This window comes from Nematolebias whitei, chromosome 21 (genome assembly GCF_014905685.2).
Source record: "Nematolebias whitei isolate Nwh7 chromosome 21, NemWhi1, whole genome shotgun sequence".
NCBI classification, from domain to species: Eukaryota; Metazoa; Chordata; class Actinopteri; order Cyprinodontiformes; family Rivulidae; genus Nematolebias; species Nematolebias whitei.
In genome coordinates, this window is record NC_056518.1 from 8666515 (window position 1) to 8685766 (window position 19252).

The following is a 19252-nucleotide window of genomic DNA, read 5'->3' on the forward strand; positions in this document are numbered from 1 at the left end:
TATATATATATATATATATATATATATATATATATATACTAAATGTTCTGCCGCAGATTGTTTAACTTTACATAGTGAAATAATTCTCCTCGAGGCATCCACATGGTAGAGGGAATGATCGAACACTTTCTTGAAATCTTCCAGAAACTTAGGATAGGATAACTGTTCGAGAGAGTGAGAATTAAAATAGGCTTCCGACCACCGGAGAGCTTGGCCTGTAAAAGCCTAAACCCTGAAAGTAATAGTAGCTCTATTTGATGTGTAAGCAAATGGGGCATAAGAAAAAGCAACCTTACATTGAAGAAGGATAAACCCCAAAATTTTACCCCCAAAATGACCTGGATCAGCGTTGAAACTTTCCGGGGGGTAAATAATCAAATCCCCTGTGGTAGTGGAATCAGGAAAAGGAGCAGGGGAGACACAGACAAGGCAAATAGTGTCGTCAAGGTTCAAGGTTCTTTATTGTCATTTGCATCACATGTGGTACATGAGGTAGAATGAAATTGTGTACTCCAGGTCCCAGTTACACCCAAAAATAGCAAAGTTATAAAGAATAAAAAAAGAAACAGTATACAAGGATCTAGGATATACGCTAAACACTAATAATGTAAAATAATATGTTATATTAAACAGCCAGCTTCTGTAGCCGAGGATCAGACCGCCAGGGTCCCTGCCCTCGGCCACCACCCATCCCACATTGCACCCGACCCCTTTGGCCCCTCCCACAGGTGGTGAGCCTATGGGAAGGGGGACCCACGTCTCCTCTTCGGGCTGTGCCCGTCTGAGCTCCATGGGTAAAAGCCCGGCCACCAGGCGCTCGCCCGTGTGCCCCACCTCCAGGCCTGGCTCCAGAGTGGGGCCCCGGTGACCCACGTCTGGGCAAGGGAACACTAGGTCCATTTATTTGTATCATCATCGGGGTCTTTGGGCTGCACTTTGTCTGGTCCCTCACCTAGGACCTGTCTGCCATGGGTGACCCTACTAGGGGCATAAAGCCCCTGACAACATAGCTCTTAGGATCATTGGGACACTCAAACCCCTCCACCACGGTAAGGTAGTAGACCAGGGAGGTGGCCTCCCTCCGCCTACGTGTGGGGGGACGGGTTCCGACTGTCGTTTGTACTTATGCACCAAACGGCAGTTCAGCTTATCCACCCTTTCTGGAGTCCTTGGAGGGGGTACTGGAAAGTGCACCTTCTGGGGACTCCCTTGTTCTGCTGGGGGACTTCAATGTTCATGTGGGCAATGACAGTGAGACCTGGAGGGGTGTGGTTGGGAGAAACGGCCCCCCTGATCTGAACCAGAGTGGTGTTCTGTTGTTGGACTTCTGTGCTCGTCATGGATTGTCAATAACGAACACCTTGTTCAAGCATAAGGGTGTCCATATGTGCTCTTGGCACCAGGACACCCTAGGCCACAGTTCGATGATCGACTTTGTCATCATCTCATCTGATCTGCGGCCACATGTCTTGGACACTCGTGTGAAGAGAGGGGCGGAGCTGTCAACTGAGCACTACCTGGTGGTGAGTTGGCTCCGATGGTGGGGGAGGATGCCGGTCAGACCTGGCAGACCCAAACGTATTGTGAGGGTTTGCTGGGAACGTCTGGCAGAGTCTCCTGTGAGACGGAGTTTCAACTCCCACCTCCGGGAGAACTTTGAACATGTTCCGAGGGAGGTGGGGGACATTGAGTCTGAGTGGACCATGTTTCATGCCTCTATTGTCGAGGCGGATTACCATAGCTGCGGTCGCAAGGTTGCCAGTGCCTGTCGCGGCGGCAACCCTCGAAACCGATGGTGGACACCGTCGGTGAGGGATGCTGTCAGGCTGAAGAAGGAGTCCTATCGGGCCTTTTTGGCCTGTGGGACCCCAGAAGCAGCTGATGGGTACCGGCAGTCCAAGCGACATGCGGCTCGGGTGGTTGCTGAGGCAAAAACTCGGGCATGGGAGGAGTTCGGAAAGGCCATGGAGAAAGACTTCCGCACGGCTTCGAGATGATTCTGGTCCACCATCCGGCATCTCAGGGGGGGGAAGCGGTACGCCACCAACACTGTTTATAGTGGGGTGGTGTGCTGCTGACCTCAACTCGGGATGTTGTGGGTCGGTGGGCGGAATACTTTGAAGACCTCCTCAATCCCACCGGCACGTCTTCCACTGAGGAAGCGGAGCCTGGGGACTCTGGTTCGGGCCCTCCAATCTCTGGTGCTGAGGTCACCGAGGTGGTTAAAAATCTCCTCGGTGGCAGGGCCCCAGGGGTGGATGAGATTCGCCCAGAGTTCCTTAAGGCTCTGGATGTTGTAGGGTTGTGTTGGCTTACGCGACTCTGCAATATTGCGTGGACATCGGGGGAAGTTCCCCTGGATTGGCAGACCGGGGTGTTGGTCCCCCTATTCAAAAAGGGGGACCGTAGAGTGTGTTCCAACTACAGGGGAATCACGCTCTTAAGCCTCCCTGGTAAGGTCTATTCGGGGGGTTCTGGAGAGGAGGGTCCGTCGGATAGTCGAACCTCGGATTCAGGAGGAGCAGTGCGGTTTTCGTCCTGGCCGTGGAACACTGGACCAGCTCTACACTCTCAGCAGGGTCCTGGAGGGTGCGTGGGAGTTTGCCCAACCAGTCTACATGTGCTTTGTGGACTTGGAGAAGGCGTTCGACCGCGTCCCTCGGGAGGCCCTGTGGGGGGTACTCTGGGAGTATGGGGTACCGGGCCCTTTGATACAGGCTGTTAGGTCCGTGTATGACCGGTGTCAAAGCCTGGTCCGCATCACCGGCAGTAAGTCGGGCTTGTTCCCGGTGAGAGTTGGACTCCGCCAAGGTTGCCCTTTGTCACCGATTCTGTTCATAACTTTTATGGACAGAATTTCTAGGCGCGGCCAAGGTGTTGAGGGGATCCGTTTTGGTGGCCTTAGGATTGCATCTCTGCTTTTTGCAGATGATGTGGTCTTATTGGCTTCATCAGATCGTGATCTACAGCTTTCGCTGGAGCGGTTCGCAGCCGAATGCGACGCGGCCGGGATGAAGATCAGTTCCTCCAAATCCGAGGCCATGGTCTTGAGCCGGAAAAGGGTAGAGTGCCCTCTCCGGGTCAGGGAGGAGGTCCTACCCCAAGTGGAGGAGTTCAAGTATCTTGGGTTCTTGTTCACGAATGAGGGAAAAATGGAGCGTGAGATCGATAGGCAGATAGGTGCAGCGTCTGCAGTGAAGCGGGCGCTGTACAGGTCTGTCGTGGTGAAGAGAGAGCTGAGTCAAAAGGCGAAGCTCTCAATTTACCGATCGATCTACGTTCCAACCCTCATCTATGGTCACGAGCTTTGGGTTGTGACCAAAAGAATGAGATCTTGGAAACAAGCGGCCGAAATGAGTTTTCTCCGCAGGGTGTCTGGGCTCTCCCTTAGAGACAGGGTGAGAAGCTCAATCATCCGGGAGGGACTCAGAGTAGAGCCGCTGCTTCTCCATGTCGAGAGGAGCCAGTTGAGGTGGCTTGGGCATCTGTTTAGGATGCCTTCTGGACGCCTCCCTGGTGAGGTGTTCCGGACATGTCCCACCGGAAGGAGGCCCAGAGGAAGACCCAGGACACGCTGGAGGGACTATGTTTCTCGGCTGGCCTGGGAACGCCTCGGGATTCCCCCGGAAGAGCTGGCCCAAGTGGCTGGGGAGAGGGAAGTCTGGGCCTCCCTACTTAGGCTGTTACCCCCGCGACCCGACCCCGGATAAGCGGAAGAAAATGGATGGATGGATAGATGGATGGATATATTAAACAGCAGCCTGAACCTTCAATTCAACCTTTATTTAGACAGATAAATTACAATGAGCCTCGAAGACTTATTTACAAGTGAGATCTGTTTAGACAGACAAAAAAGTAGTGAAACTGGACAGATGTAGGAATTGGAGGCAAAAAAATGTCCTATCAAACTCTTTCTTTGTAGCTGAGAAGGAAGACTAATATTAAAAAACATCTCGCACATACAAGCACATAATGACGTAGACATTCTGCAGAGGGGGTGAGACAACAAGAGCGGTGAGCATGTTCAAGGGTGCTCTCAAGGGCACTGTAGGAGTTCTGATAAGGATGGAATTATCAACCAGTTCCCTACGGTGAGGTCCGTAAATATTATTGAGGAATGTCAGGGAATGGCCAAGGACAACGCTTATGAGAATCCAAGAGTCCTGAAATGATGATACAATGTTTATTCAGCTGGTTTCCTTGGTTGATCAGTTGGAATTCCTTGATGGGGGGGGCGGGGGGGGAGCGTCAGATCACGTCCTCCAGGTGAATTCAGATAAGGTGGCCTTCAAGGCCAGCCAAGGAAGCCAAACTCCGATAAACACACAATTGTTTTGGGGACAGACAGAACTTCAATGACATCTATCTTGAGTCTGTGTTGGTCCACTTGGTTCTGAAACGTCCAAATTACATGGCCACACCAATAGACCGTGCCTGAGAATAATCCCCGAGATCTGATCCATTCTATCAAAAGTATTTGAGTCTGGGTGCTCGAGGCACGAACGGAGCCATCAAGGCAAGCAGCATGATCGGGTCCCAATTTGCTGCCGACGACTTCCTTGATTGTCGATAGACCACGAACCAGCCAAATCCAAAAAGCAGGAACCAGTTATCAAAAATCCAATTATAAATGCATCCTTAAAATCCACAAATGGCAGCAGAGATAGACATATCATCAAATCTTCCAAATTGATGAGAAATCCAGCTGCGTGCATGCCAACAGGGCAAATTGGCTCACCCAAAGCCTGTCTTCTCTTCAAAGAAATGTTATCAATTGTGTTGAGGGACCAACTGACCAATTCCAAGTCCATAATTATGGTTCGAAAGATATGTAGAGAGAGCCCCAGAAGCAGTTTCACAGACAAGGCAGAGCAGCAAAGCAAAGTGGAGAAGGAGAGGAGGGGAAAAGTGTCCGATCCCAGAAAGAGCAAGTGTTAAATGTAGTGAGCAGATGGGTATGAATACAGTAGTTTAGAGGCAAGAGATTAGCAGCATGGATAATCAGCAGCACAGATAAGTCAAGGATCAGCAACATGGATAATCAGCAGCACAGATAAGTCGAGGATCAGCAACATGGATAATCAGCAGCACAGATAAGTCAAGGATCAGCAGCATGGATAATCAACAGTACACATAAGATCATTTAAATAGATAATCAAATGACATCATGATGTCATCAGATGTTTCTCCAGACAGATAATTTAAAGTGGCATTACAGTGATTTTTCCTTACTGTTATTTTCATGGTTAGATATTCATGAGTCTAACAGCTTCAGGGTATAAGCTGTTCCTCAGTCTAGTGGTTCTACACTTAATGCGCCGCAACCTCCTGCCTGAGGGGAGTGGGGCAAAAAGTTTGTGTGCTGGGTCTTAGCTGCTCCATCAGCAGGAAATGGAAGTAGAGATGCTAGCTGCTGTTTTAAAAAGTACAAGAGCTCCTTTAGGTTAGCACTGGATGTTTGTTGGTAAGTTAAGATTTTTTGTAAGGCTAGATCATGCTGTCCATTCTTGTTGTTCTGAGCCATGAGTGTCTGATGAACTATCAGTCTTGGACAAAATCTGTAAACTTTGGTGGTGGCTTAAGCATTCTGTCATTTTTGCCAAGTTTGGCTTGAGGTTTAAACCACCCATCCATCCACCCATTATCTTTACCCGCTTCTTCCTTTTTGGGTCGCAGGGGTCGTCGGTGCCCATGTCCAGCAATCACTGTGCGAGAGGCGGGGTACACCCTGGACAGGTCACAAGTCCATCACAGGGCCAGAGTTTGTTATTCCAGGGACCGAAAGGACTCACCAACTCAGGACATAAAAGATAAGTGTTTTTCTGGTGAAAGTCAACAGAGAACGGTGCCAGAAGGCTCTGTAAGTCAAGGAATAAGGTGAGTATCTGGTTCTCATAAATATTTCTTCACAGAGGGTTAGACAGAAGGTGATGGCTCTTGTCATTGCTTTTTTCCCAGGTTTGGGAGAGGTTGGAGGATTCCAGTTCCTGTACGCAGTGACAGACTCCAGGAGGTAAGTGCACCTGTGGTGGAGAGTGACTGGTGGGATCAGAGATGGATGCATAGACTAATGTCCAAATACTTATTGCAGGAGGTGAGGAGAGAAGGTGAAGTTCCCAGAGAACAAAGGGAATCAACACAGGTGATGGCAGACTCCAGACTCGAGAAAAAAAGTCTCAAAAGGTTACTGCAACAAACATGAAATAATTAATTTTAGTAAATCACTAGAAAAATATTGAGATCACAAATTAATGGCTAGAGGCTGAAAATCACCGACAATTCAACACTCAGGCGGAGAGTTGTGGCAGGTCCTCTGCTTAAAGGTCCTCTGAGGTCCTCTGCAGTCCCAGCTCATCAGGTCCATCTACATTTGATCAGCACACCTGTATCTCATGTACTGCAAGAAGGTGAGTGGTGGCAGAAACAGGAACTGAAATCCTCACAAAAATCAATTGAAGCTTTTATCTAGTGCCTCTGAGTGCATGGAAACGCTCCAGCAGAGACAGTAATCAGGTTTCCCTTAAAGACAATTGCATTACTAATGACCTAACAGAGATAGAATTATATTCAGTGAAGAAGCTTTTAATGCAAGGTCCAGAATAGTTTACTCAATTTCGCCCATTTTTTATTCTTCATCCACATTTATACTTTAAGCAAAGTTTTTTTTTTCATTATTATTTACATAGTTTTAAGAAAATAATTTAGATTTTTAAATTTGTTGTAGAGTTGGTTGTAGAACCAAAACAGAAATTTGTCAGTTGTGATGTTGCAGTTTTTATTAAATGGAGAACATACATCCAAATGTTTGCTTTGGAAAAATAGGAAAGGCAGAGTGTATGGTCATAACTTATTGGTATACACACGTGTGTATACCAAGAAAATGTGTTAAAAGAATGCTGAGCTTTATGTGGTGTGAGGTTCCACAGTGAGTAACTTCATTATTGGATAAAACAAAGTGTGTAATGCTTATCTAGGGACTGTAATAATTCAATTAAATTCAGTTAAATTTCAATTTCAATTTAAATTTCAATTCAATTTCAATTAAATTCAGTTTATTACAAATCACAACAGAAGTTGTCTCAGGGCACTGAACAGAAACATTCACATAAATAGAAAAGCCAATTAGTAAAGTTCTCTATCTAAGGAAGGAATAATAAGAAAAGATTAATACAAACTTCTAGAGGGGACCATAATGATCTTTGACTGAAGTCAAAGAAAAGCACAAGAAAGGAAATTTTAATTCTGTTCTTTGCTTACTGTTTGAGGAAAAAAAATGAATTTGGTTTCAAATTTGTTTTTATGTCTTTTACTTGTTTTAATTTAGGAAAAAATATATAATTGGGTAAAAACTGTGGTTTACCAAAAAAAAAAAAAAAAAACAACTTGAAAATGAATACTTCTTTATTAAGGTATAATGACATGACATTATAGTGAACATGTAAACAGTAATGCACATCATATCACATTACAAGTGTTTTGTAAATTTCAGGTTAATATAAAGGCATTACACGACTTTTTAGTTTAGTTTTCCCACATATAATGCAGATTTACATCGAAAGGTGTCTTGGGGAAAATGCACAGAAAAGGTAAATAGGTTAAATTGTATCCAAATAAATAGAACACAAATAGTTATAATGTTTATTTCATTTTTAATGCACACTTTCACTGGATTAACATGTTTTTGAAGGTTTCTAAATAATTTAGGCAGTGACTTCTCTGGATCAAAATTAAACCAAAATCTAAGAGTTAGTATATTTTAGTTTTCATAAGCTTTGATTTTAATCTAAAATCTCAAAAAGTCTGGTCCACTGGACGGGTTCAAAAAACAAAAAAAATGTAGAAACGTTTCATCTTTCATCTTAGAGCATGCATGAGGATACTTTGTTTTTAATGTTTACATATGCACATGTAACAAAAAATTCTAATACTAATGACTAAGTAGTATTTCTGGTGTGTTAGCATGGTACCTGCATGTGTTTATGCTTACATTAGCCAGATATTTTCAATAAATGTCTCCTTTAATCTAATAACCTCTTTATTTCATGTCCACAATAGTTTTTGTTTTGTTCAAATGAAATGAGTAAAATCTTTTAATTGTTATATAATGTAGCACAAATGTTTCCACTGTTAGACGTAAGTGACTCAACGGAGGATAAGGTCAGATTAAATTAATTTGTTTATAGTATTTTCTAAAAAAAATAAAATTGAGTTATTTTTCTGCATTAGATTATTTAGGAAGATAAAAGTCCTTAAATAGGGTCCGTCTTGACGTCAAATATTACAAGATAAAATAAGTAAATTTGTTACCTATGGTTGTGATGACAGTTCCAGCAAAGAAGAAGGAACTGCCCATGTCCCAGTAACTGGAGTTTGTCTCCCCAACAGGCCTCACTCCTCTGCTCACAGCTTTTATGGCATGCTGAAATAAGGAAAATATATAATTCAATGTTGACAATATACAGCAACGTAAAACTGATCTGTTCTGCCAATAAAGTTAAGCTAAAATATCAGAAAAAAATGCTGCCAAAATTATTCCCAGCACTTGGCTCTGACTCCGCAGCTGAAATCTGATCAACAGAGGAATGTGAGCATCTGTTTTCATGTCAGCTCAGCTGATAATAACACAACAAGCAGGTGTCAGCTTTAATTTGACATGTCCTGATGGTCTGAACAGAGGGGTGGTTGTGCTTCATCTGTAGTCAAGTGTTCAGGTGACCCTTGACACACATTTACATAACACTTGTGCAGTAAATGCAGATTGTTTGGGATCAGTTTGGAAGGTGAATAACAAAAAGAAAGACAAATGTAAAGTGGAGAAAAGAAAATAGAAATGTCTTAAAAAGAACAAATGTCTCATGATGATGTCTAACTGCAACAACAAAGAACAGGTCAGTTCATGAAGACATCATCACTTCATCAGTTCCACTGAGAAAGTGCTTCAGCAGGATGTAAAGTTGTTTAAGCAATTTAACTACATAATGTGATCTAAATTACTGAATTAGGGCTAAACTAAAATCTGACAAACTAAAAATAATAAATAACAAAATTTGAATGTCCTTTATTTTTTTCAAAATGAAGTGTTTGCCTGTGTGTAAGTAACAAGACATTAATTTATGGAAAAAAATGTAGTAACTTTTTTGTGAGCCAAAACATAAGAACTTTTCACGTCAGTTCCTTATATGGTAAAATAGTAAAACACATGAAGGATAATATAAGTGAAATTAATAACTTTGTCATGTAATAAATTACAAATAAATATAGAATATATGTTTGTCTTTGCAGTTTTGTGTCTCCAACATATGTATGTTGTTTACACAGTATGTAGACTGGATTTTACACACACCACACACACACACACACACACACACATACATGTATGTATGTATATATATATATATATATATATATATATATATATATATATATATATACATATACAAAGTATATGTATATATGTATGTATATAATCAAACAAAAGAGTCAATGAAAAGGCAAATGTAATGTATCTCATTATGACATGAAGCAATCTATTCCTCTGCAGGGACAAGTAATGCCTGGTTTGCATTTAATAATATTTTTCCATCTTCATTTCTTTTTCTCCTCAGCTTGTTGAATGTCTGGAGGAACATTTACGGCATCATTGTTCTTACTGATGTCGCTTAGCACACCATAGCCATGAAAAGTTAATCTGCTACATTGTATTATTTTTTTAATTTCCATGTTTATGGGAATTTTATGACCAAATAATTTATTTTCTCATCTTTATACAAATTTAGTAAGTTCAGTTTTCCCTCAGGAGCTCAATTAAATGATTTATTTTTCTTAGAGACAGTCAGCAATGAGGAAGATCTAGAAGAAGCAGATTTTTTCAGTATTTCTGAAGAACGATGCATTTTAGCCACTTGATTTAGAGCTACCCTCAACCTGTCCAGATGCATGTCCAGATCATGAAACATGCATGTGACATACTTTTCAAAGCAATCAGAGCACATACTCTAAGTGCCACATACTTACTCAGACTCTTGTATGAGATTGCTCCAAGTCCACTTCACAGCCAATTAGTCATATTTTGGATTTTAAGAGACAGTTTTTGTAATAATATCATAAAATTTCTATCAGATGCACTTTATGTGAGGCCTAAACCACAAATAACCTAATTCCATAGAGCCAAGAGGAGACATAAATAGATGCATAAATATTTAATCAGGAAATCTATTTTTGTCTCATATCTTCTTACCAGTAATGCAGTATGTGAAATGTGAGGAAAATCACTTTTGTGCACATGAACTTTGAGCCAAGAATATTGTGTTGTTGAGTAGTATTGTGATTTATTGGAGCTAATTGGCCAAACAAAGGGCAGTTTTGTTTCACCCATCATGTTTCATATGCAAGCAGACATTGTTGCAGAAACATAATCACTATCAACGGGCTCTTGGCTAATGTGCTCTCACATACTCCACTGCAGGATTATTAGAGAGCAGATTTTTATCCTCTCAGTGTGACTCCCTTTGCCCCATGGCAGGCGGCAGTAATGATCCAGGCAGCATGGTGCCTCACACTCTCCTTCATCCAACTGCGTATTGATACGATGCCAAGAACACCCTCCTCTGCAGTATTTTTACCATTAGTCATATCTACAGCTTTACTCAAATACACCATGAAGCCTTGAGAGCCTATACAAGATAAAAAAAAACACAATGAGCGCTGGTTTGACCTTTTGGAAACTATCAGGAGAGGTTCAAAACTATTTATGGTGTGAAAAAAAAGAGGTATTTTCAAAACTTTTCTTAAAATTGTGCAGACAGCAAAGATGCAAATTCTTCCCAAAGAGAATAACAAGCCTAGCATTCCTTGAAGGACTGCCCACCTTCAATCACTTTTCATGCCAAAGTTTTAGATGAAGTTCGTTTATAGTGTTAGCATCATGAACTTTTTCACTTTAAAAGTTATCCAGATATTTTGCTAATAGACAAAGTTGACTCCTGATTCTTATTGGCAAAATTTAAAAAAAGAACTGCTATTGCTCAGGATTAGGCTCAACTACTGCCACATCATATTTTAGGTCAGAGTCTGCAAAATTCTGAGTTAAAGCAACTTTTCTATCCACATTATTCCTGGGGGCTCTACTGTATAAATGATTCTGGTACAACTTCCTGTTAGACAGGAAGTAGCAGTAAGCACTGGTTAACCATGGTAGTGGAGCATGGACCGCAGTTTAATTGAAAGTAATTTACATTCAGTTCAGCAGATAAAACTTTGTTTTTGTTTTGTTTACATTATTTAACAACCATAAAGTTTACTAAAACAGCTGTGCTGAGTTCAGGTACCTGTTGTGTTTGAGGAGGAAAACCTGCATCCTACTTTGTGTCTGGACTACAATAAAACACCGGAGAAGAGACGTTGGATCCTCAGAAAGATTGAAAACAGTGATGAGACTATCAGAGATGATTTCAAGTGTATGAAGAACACAGCTTTATAGTATTTGTTCGTCTTCAGTATTACAATTTTCTCTAGCCAAGCTCAGTGATGGAGGACTTTAAGGCTCTGGCTGGGCTCCACGTCTGCTTTTAGGTAAATAAGATTGTGTCCCACCTCTTTCAACAAAAAAACACTGACCTTATTACTGTGTAGATACTAGTGGTGTAATGGTACACGTGGGTATATTGAACCGTTTCAGTTCGATCCACGTGCGTACCGTTTCGGTTATTTTTTCACTCATTAAATTGTATTACCGAGATATTATGCGGCGCGGAACTAAAGTTCCTAAGCGTGTTTCAGCACGGCACTATTTATTGTTGCATAGTCTTGCAGCGCGCATAGCATTAGCAGCCTAGCATCTCGTTGCGGTCTCCTGTTTGGGAACATTATGGCTTTCTTGTTAAAAGACAAGTGCAAATCCAAAGTTGTGTGTCGACGTTGTTTCACGGAGATTGGATCTGCAGCAGCAACACGTCTAACTTGTTAACGCACTTGAAACGACATCATCCAAACGTGAACGTCTCTTCTACAGAATAGCAGCTTTGTTTGTTGGTTCAAAGACCGATAACAACAGCATTTAAACAACCTTTATCAGGTAATTCAGATTGGTCCAAAGCAAAAACACAAGCTGTAGGAGTTTTTAAAGCTCTGGATCTATGTCCGAATGTTGTTGATGCACCGGCTTTAAAGTTATTGAGCCTTGCTGCCTACAACATCCCATCGCATCAACACTTCAGCCAAAAAGTTGTAGCAACACTTTATGAAAAAGTTAAAACTGATATTGTCAACAAGCCCTGCCCTGATAATGATGAGCGAGAGGATATTTAACCATCGATGACCGTTCAAGAAGAGATATTGTCGTTATTATTATCTAATTAACTTTTTTAATTTAAAATGATCATCTTATTAACTCAATTTTTTTACCTCTTTTTGTTGTTTGCAGTCTGAGGATGTCATTGAGTTCCTCTTCAAGGAAATAATTCACCAGAGATCACCTCCAGCTGAGAAGTCTGTGATGACTGAACTCTGAACATTTCCAGGGACAAGTAGGAGCAGGTCCAAGAGGTTGTGAGTAAAAAACAGTCTGTTGCTGCTTATTGTTCTGTTTCTGAAAGTTATTGTATTTATTAAGATTTTTATTATTGTTAGTATAGTTTATTTGTTGTAAAGAGTGCTGTTTATTTAAAATATCATCCAAATGGGTCACTTTATTTATTTTTATACAAATGTATTGTTTACTTGGCATATTTTCAAAATAAACATTTTGTAAGTCTTTATTTTGGCCTTTTTTGTACCGAAAATTAACCAAACCGAGCCCTCGCTGAAACTGAACCAAACCGAAATGTGACTTTAGCATATCGTTACACCCCTAGTAGATACTAATAGTACACCTCAGAGCTTTTCAGGTTGTTCATCACTTCACCGTGAGAAGAACCGAGTCAATGAAGTAGCTAAAGATGCTAGTATAAGTGGCTAAATATTCTAGTAGATGTAGCTAAAATGCTAGTACAATTAGCTAAATATTCTATTAAATGTAGCTAAAGATGCTAGTATAAGTAGCTAAATATTCTAGTAGATGTAGCTAAAGATGCTAGTATAAGTATCTAAATATTTTAGTAGATGTATCTAAATATGATAGTAGATGTAGCTAAATATGCTAGTAGATGTAGCTAAATATGCTAGTAGATGTAATCTGCAGCCACTTCTTAGGCTTGTCCTCCATCCATCATCCTCAGCAGACAGTGGTATGGATATTGTCCTGTTTGAGCTCTGACAGGTAGTGTTCCTACATGTTTAAATTAAATCCACAATGCTCAGAGAAACTACATTAGCTCGTACTGTTCGCACATAAACAAACACCGGTTCTGGTCCGCTCCGGAAGTCTTGCCCATGATTCACACAAGGCAGCATGGGGGCTAGGAATAAGGTGGATAGATTGTAGCAGTCATCCTGTGTTAGGCTGAGTCCAAGCATTAATTAGTTCTAAATGTACATCTAAATTTAATCTCTTGTATCACTTTTAAAAATGTTACTTGCACTTGAGCCTGTGTCTTTTTACTTCAGGTGATTGGGTAAATTTATTTGTAGATCCATGACTCATCAATAAACTGGAATTAACTGCTGGATCACATCAGGCCACTGTGTGAGTCATCCAAGCAGTGCTGGGATAGCCAATTAAAGGCCGCTGTTTTTGTGGGGACTCAGTGGGCGAGCGGGGAGTCCAGACACCGAAGCAGACAGGAGCAGCTCAGCAGATATGCACAGATACACACATTCTGTCAACACATGCTGAGGGGCAAACCTCAACCAAATGTATTGCCTCCATCTGTCGTCTCATGCGCGCACACGCATTCTCTAAGGTTGCCATTTTTCTGTCAACTCCTACACCGGAACAGTTTGACAACAGTGATTCACCACTGCTGTGTGCCCTCTTCAGCTGCGAGCGACTTCAGCAAGAACAGAGCGATAATGTAAACTGTTAGAGAACCAGACAGACTTTTTGTTGGAGGACTTGTGAAGCAGCCTGTCCTGAAGGCCTTTTCTTGAAACAACAGAAGAAAATGTGCTGTTTACTTGTACAAGCAACCCACATGCCTTGATATTTGCTGTGAAATCTCAAATTTTGTCATGGAGTAGTAGAAGATAGCACATTATATCCCATCTCACTTCTCGCTTTTGTGTATTTGCCATACATTTCTTTACCGTTACATTTCCTCTTTATGTATCTGACACTCTACCGTATATATCGTGATCTCCAGCAGGTTGTCCCTGATTCACTGAAGCATGAAGTTGAAACATCACAAAAACCGTGATTTAAAAGTTTATGCAGCAAAACCCCAATATTAGCGTTACATAATCTTATGCAGCAATGTGCTGCAGTATTATGGCACTTTCCAAATGGGTGCTGCCATTGTTTATCTTTATTATCCACCTTGTTACAACTGTGTATCTGTGGTACATTCCTATGTGTTATTGGCTTAAGTATTGCATAAATATAATATTGCTCACACTGCCATGTGCTTGCTGCTGTGTGCAGAATGCATTGTTGGACTAAATGTGATGTAATATTACCAACAATGTCTATACAGTTATTTTTGTACCAATAGCATACTGTGTCTGGTCATAAGATGTATACCAATATAAGAGCAACAGTTTTTACTGGTCTGTCAATGTGCATGAACTTGGCAGTAACTTGTTGTTCTGGGTTAAGTTTGGAATTTACTTTATAACGAGGAGATCAGAAGGCAAACTGCCAGACTAACATGAAGCATCAGAAGGGAACCAGCAACAAGAAGAACACGATGGGAAGTGAAAGTAGATGCTGATCGAAGACTGCTGATCCGCCATCGCCACAAACTCGTGGAAGAAGTGAGACAAGAAAATGTTGCAGAACGTTGCAGCAAGATGTAAAAACCAAACGTCACAACGTTAAAAACAACAATTCACCCATGCATACACCATGTTTATACCACAGTACACTAACTTTCCCACTTCCACATCATAGCAACACATCATTATTCTTACATATTGTTACATCAGAATTTTTTTTTACATGTTTCATTATTGCCTGCCACCAAAAGTCAAAAGACAGCAGCAGACAATAGTTTGTGCCTTTGTCTTTGTGAGTGTGTGACTGTGTGTGTTTTTGATTGTCTGTCGTGTTCTCAAAATATCTCATGCAGCACTGAACACATTTTAATGAAACTCTCAGAACATAATCTGCTGCTACAACTGATTAAGTTTTTCAGTCAACCCAAATCAAGATAACTGCACAACGAAGCAACCTTAGCTAGCACAGCAAGCTAACTCTGTCAATTTGACAAATACTCAGCTAAAATTTGGTGTGGCAGAGTCATCCCCAACACATACTCCAAGAGTTAAATGGTAAATTGACTGTACTTATATAACTCCTTTCTATCTTATCAAGACACTCAAAGCACTTTACAATCTGTACCTTATTTACCCATTCATACAGCACTCTACTAGATCTATACAAAGAATAATCAGAGCTTTATCACATTCATACAATGATGTGACACATAAAAGAGGCAATGAGGGGTTCAGTGTCTTGCCCAGGGACACTTCAGCATGTGACTGCTGGTGGAATCAAACCCCCAACTCTTGCACTGGAGGACAACTGCTCTAACCACTGAGCCACAGCCGTCCCAAACAGCTTGCACAAGACTGCACAATAGCAAGATACTGTGCACAATGCTATTTTCGAGGTTTGACCAAAACAATACATTCTGGTGGATGTAGAAAAGTTTCATGAGTGATTTGTGACAAAAGGGTGTCAGCAAAGATCAAAGGAAAAGTTTACAAGTCAGTGGTGAGACCAGCTATGTTGTATGTTTTGGAGACAGAGACAAGGACAAAAAGACAGGAGAAAGAACTGGAAGTAGCAGAAATGAAGATGTTGAGGTTCTCCTTAGGAGAGACAAGGATGGAGAAGATTAGGAATGAGATCATCAGAGGTTCAGCACAGGTTGAACAACTGGGAGATAAAGTTAGAGAGGACACACTGAGATGGTTTGGACATGTCCCGAGGAGGGACAGTGGTCTGGACATGTTCAGAGGAGGGACAGTGGGTATATTGGTAGAAGGATGTTAGAAATGCAGCTGTCAGGAAAAAGACAAAGAGGAGATATATGGATGCAGTTAGAGAGGACATGGAGGTAGTTGGAGGGAGGACAGAGATGGAGGAGGATGACTCGCTGTGGTGACCCCTGAAGAGGAAAAGCTGAAAGAAGAAGAAAACCAAAATTATACGTTCTTCTTGTTTTGGCCCACATTAAAAGGTTCAATCCCCAGTTGGATCTGGGGTCTTTCTGTGTGGAGTTTGCATGTTCTTCTCGTGCTTGCGTGGGTTTTCTCCGGGTGCTCCAGTTTCCTCCCACAGAATAAAAACATGCATGTTAGCTGCCTTCAGGCCCAGGCCTCCCTTGCAAAATAGATCTGTGATCTCAATGGGATTTGCCTGGTTAAATAGAATAAATTTTTAAAAAGGGTTTCAGACCCACAACATGCACGGTAAAGTACAAAAGTACCATTAAAATTGGAAGCGCGGTTTGCTTCGTTTTGAGCAGAAAACACCTTTGTCACATAAAAACATAGATACACACATGCTGATAGAAAATTATTGTAAAATTTCAGGGGTTCTGGGTCTCGTGCTGTGATCTGATCGTTTGTCCAGGAGACACTTTTGGAGTTGATTCACCTTCTGCCACCAGCTTGTCTGCTCTGAGCATCAGGAGGTTTGTGACTACCGGGCCGTGCATGAATAATTGATTCCCTGTGGACCCGAGGCACACCATGCTAAAGGTTTTAATTTCCACACTTCTCCTTGGGAAGTACTGTCATCGATTAAAAAAAACAAAAAAACAACAACATCGTCATGATAGTGCTTTAGTGGCTAAAAGGTTGAGCACCAGAGATGGAAGGTACTCTGGATGCTGCTCTGAAACTGAAAACAAAAACACGAGTAATGAGAGAATCTAATAGAAATGTAGCAGAAGTGAAGCACATCGAGTGGCTTTTGTGTGAATCTTTGTGGTGATTTCAAGCTAAAGGAAATCTAAAGAGCCCACGCAGCACTCATCTTAGTCTATCCACTCTGAAAACACAAGGGACAAACACTGAAATAATATTTAGTTTTTCTTTCAGAGTTCGTTTATCCAGAACATGTCTTTCCTCTCTTCAGAAATTATTAGTGAAAGTCACGACAGTTTGGATGTTTCAGCTCTGCCACCCTGTAACAAATCAAACTTTCAGCTCAGCAGACTTTACACCGGCACAATCCAAATCTCTTTCCAATTTCAGTTTCCACTTGCACGTGTCAGCATGATGTAGTGACCCCTAAATCTCAACCCATAATTCTCAGTGTGACGCAGGAGAGCAGCACAAATCACAGTTACGCTGCTCGTTATTGCTGCTGACTGTGTAAAAAGGCAGTAAAATGAATAGTTACGTTGCCTTGTGATGGAAATTGTTTTTCTTTGTAGTCCTGCTTATTTCCTGGCACAGTGTACGGGCTGATAAAAAAAAACTGAGCTGATAGAATGTGGAGCACAGCAGAGACAGCACTGTAAAGATTGGCTGCAGTTACTCTGTTGAGGGAAACAAAAATTACTTTGTAATTCTGATAGAAAACTCCATGTCTAAGGAGAAAGAGTCCATCTGGGCCTGAAGACAACAAGTGGGTAATAATTACCTGTGTCTGTTTGCATGCATGCATTTACATTTTCTGTGTCTTTAAGCAGAATATCTCAATATTACTGCATTTTAATGAAACAATAAGAAAACAATCATTCGACTGATTCACTTGTGGAGTCGGGCCAAAACAAAATGGCCACCACCACTAATCAATCGTGGCAAACACAAAAACGACTGTGAGCAAGTTAATTTTACCGACAGTGAGTTAAAGTGAGTCCAGCTACAGGCAGGAGGTGGAACAGCTGGAGAGCTGGTGCAGAAAGAACAACCTTCACATCGATGTGAAGAAGACGAAAGAGATGGTCATGGACTTCAGATGGAACAAACACACCTACCACACACACACACACACACACACACACACCGAACATAAGAGGATCTGTGGTGGAAGTGGTCTCCAGCTACAAGTACTTGGGTGTGCACATGAACAACAACCTCAGCTGGAGCAACAACACCACCAGCCTGATCAAGAAAGCTCATCAGAGACTCTACTTCCTCAGGCGGCTGAGGCGAGCTGGTCTGGGAAGCTCAGTCCTCACCTCCTCCTACAGGTGTGCAGTGGAGAGCATCCTGCACACCACCTGCATCATGAAGGACCCCACTCACCCAGCACACTCACTTTTTGCCCCGCTCCCCTCAGGCAGGAGGTTGCAGAGAATTGAGTGTAGAACCATTAGACTGAGGAACAGCTTCTACCCTGAACCTGTTAGACTCATGAATCTCTAACCAGGTTAATCCCTGTAATGCCACTTTAATTGGTGATAGGTGACTTATCTGTGCTGCTGATCTCATGCTGCTGATCTTATGCTGCTGTATTCATTCATACCCATCTGCTCACCACTGACCCATGTTTGGGCTGCTGTTAGTTGTTAGTGTATATCTTAGATCTTTTAGTGTACTGTTTGGCGTTTGTTTGGTGTATATCTAAGATCCTTATATACTGTTTCTTATATATTTTATATTTTTGCTAATTTTGGATGTAACAGGGACCTTGAGTACACCATTTTGTTTCACCTCATGTACCACATGTAATGCGAATGACAATAAACTTGAACTTAAAGTTAGATGTGGTAGTAGCTGAGCATCCTCCCAACTCTGCTCTGAGTGCTATCAAAACACAATAATTTTATTTAAACTTCTGGTATGGAAGAAGCGCAGGCAGCACAGTGGCTCTGTTGGTAGAGCTGTGGCCTCTCAGCAAGAAGGTCGCTGGTTCAAAATCCTGGCCAGGGACCTTTCTGGGTGGAGTCTGCATGTTCTCTCTGTGCATGTGTGGTTTTTCTCCGGGTACTCCAGTTTCCTCCCACAGACCAAAAACATGCATGTTAGACTGATTGGTAACTCTAAATTGTTCCTAGGTGAAAGAGTGAATGGTTGTTTGTCTCGTTTGTCTCTATGTGTCCCTGTGATGGACTGGAGACCTGTCCAGGGTGTCCCCCGCCTCTCGCACAGTGATGGCTGGATATGGACACCAGTGACCCCCATGACCCGAAAAGGAAGAAGTAGGTAAAGATGATGGATGGATGGATGGATGGATGGATGGATGGATGGATGGATGGAT

At 41.8% G+C, this 19252-nt stretch overlaps 1 protein-coding gene across 1 annotated transcript in view; it reads right to left on the reverse strand.

The window, feature by feature from the left end:
- The window catches only part of kcnk10b (potassium channel, subfamily K, member 10b), a 38442-nt gene that overhangs the window by 10365 nt on the left and 8825 nt on the right, over positions 1-19252 (reverse strand). Inside the window, exon 3 of the mRNA XM_037694929.1 lies at positions 8308-8419. Within this exon, the coding sequence (XP_037550857.1) occupies positions 8308-8419 (112 nt within the window). The remainder of the gene's footprint in view (positions 1-8307; positions 8420-19252) is intronic.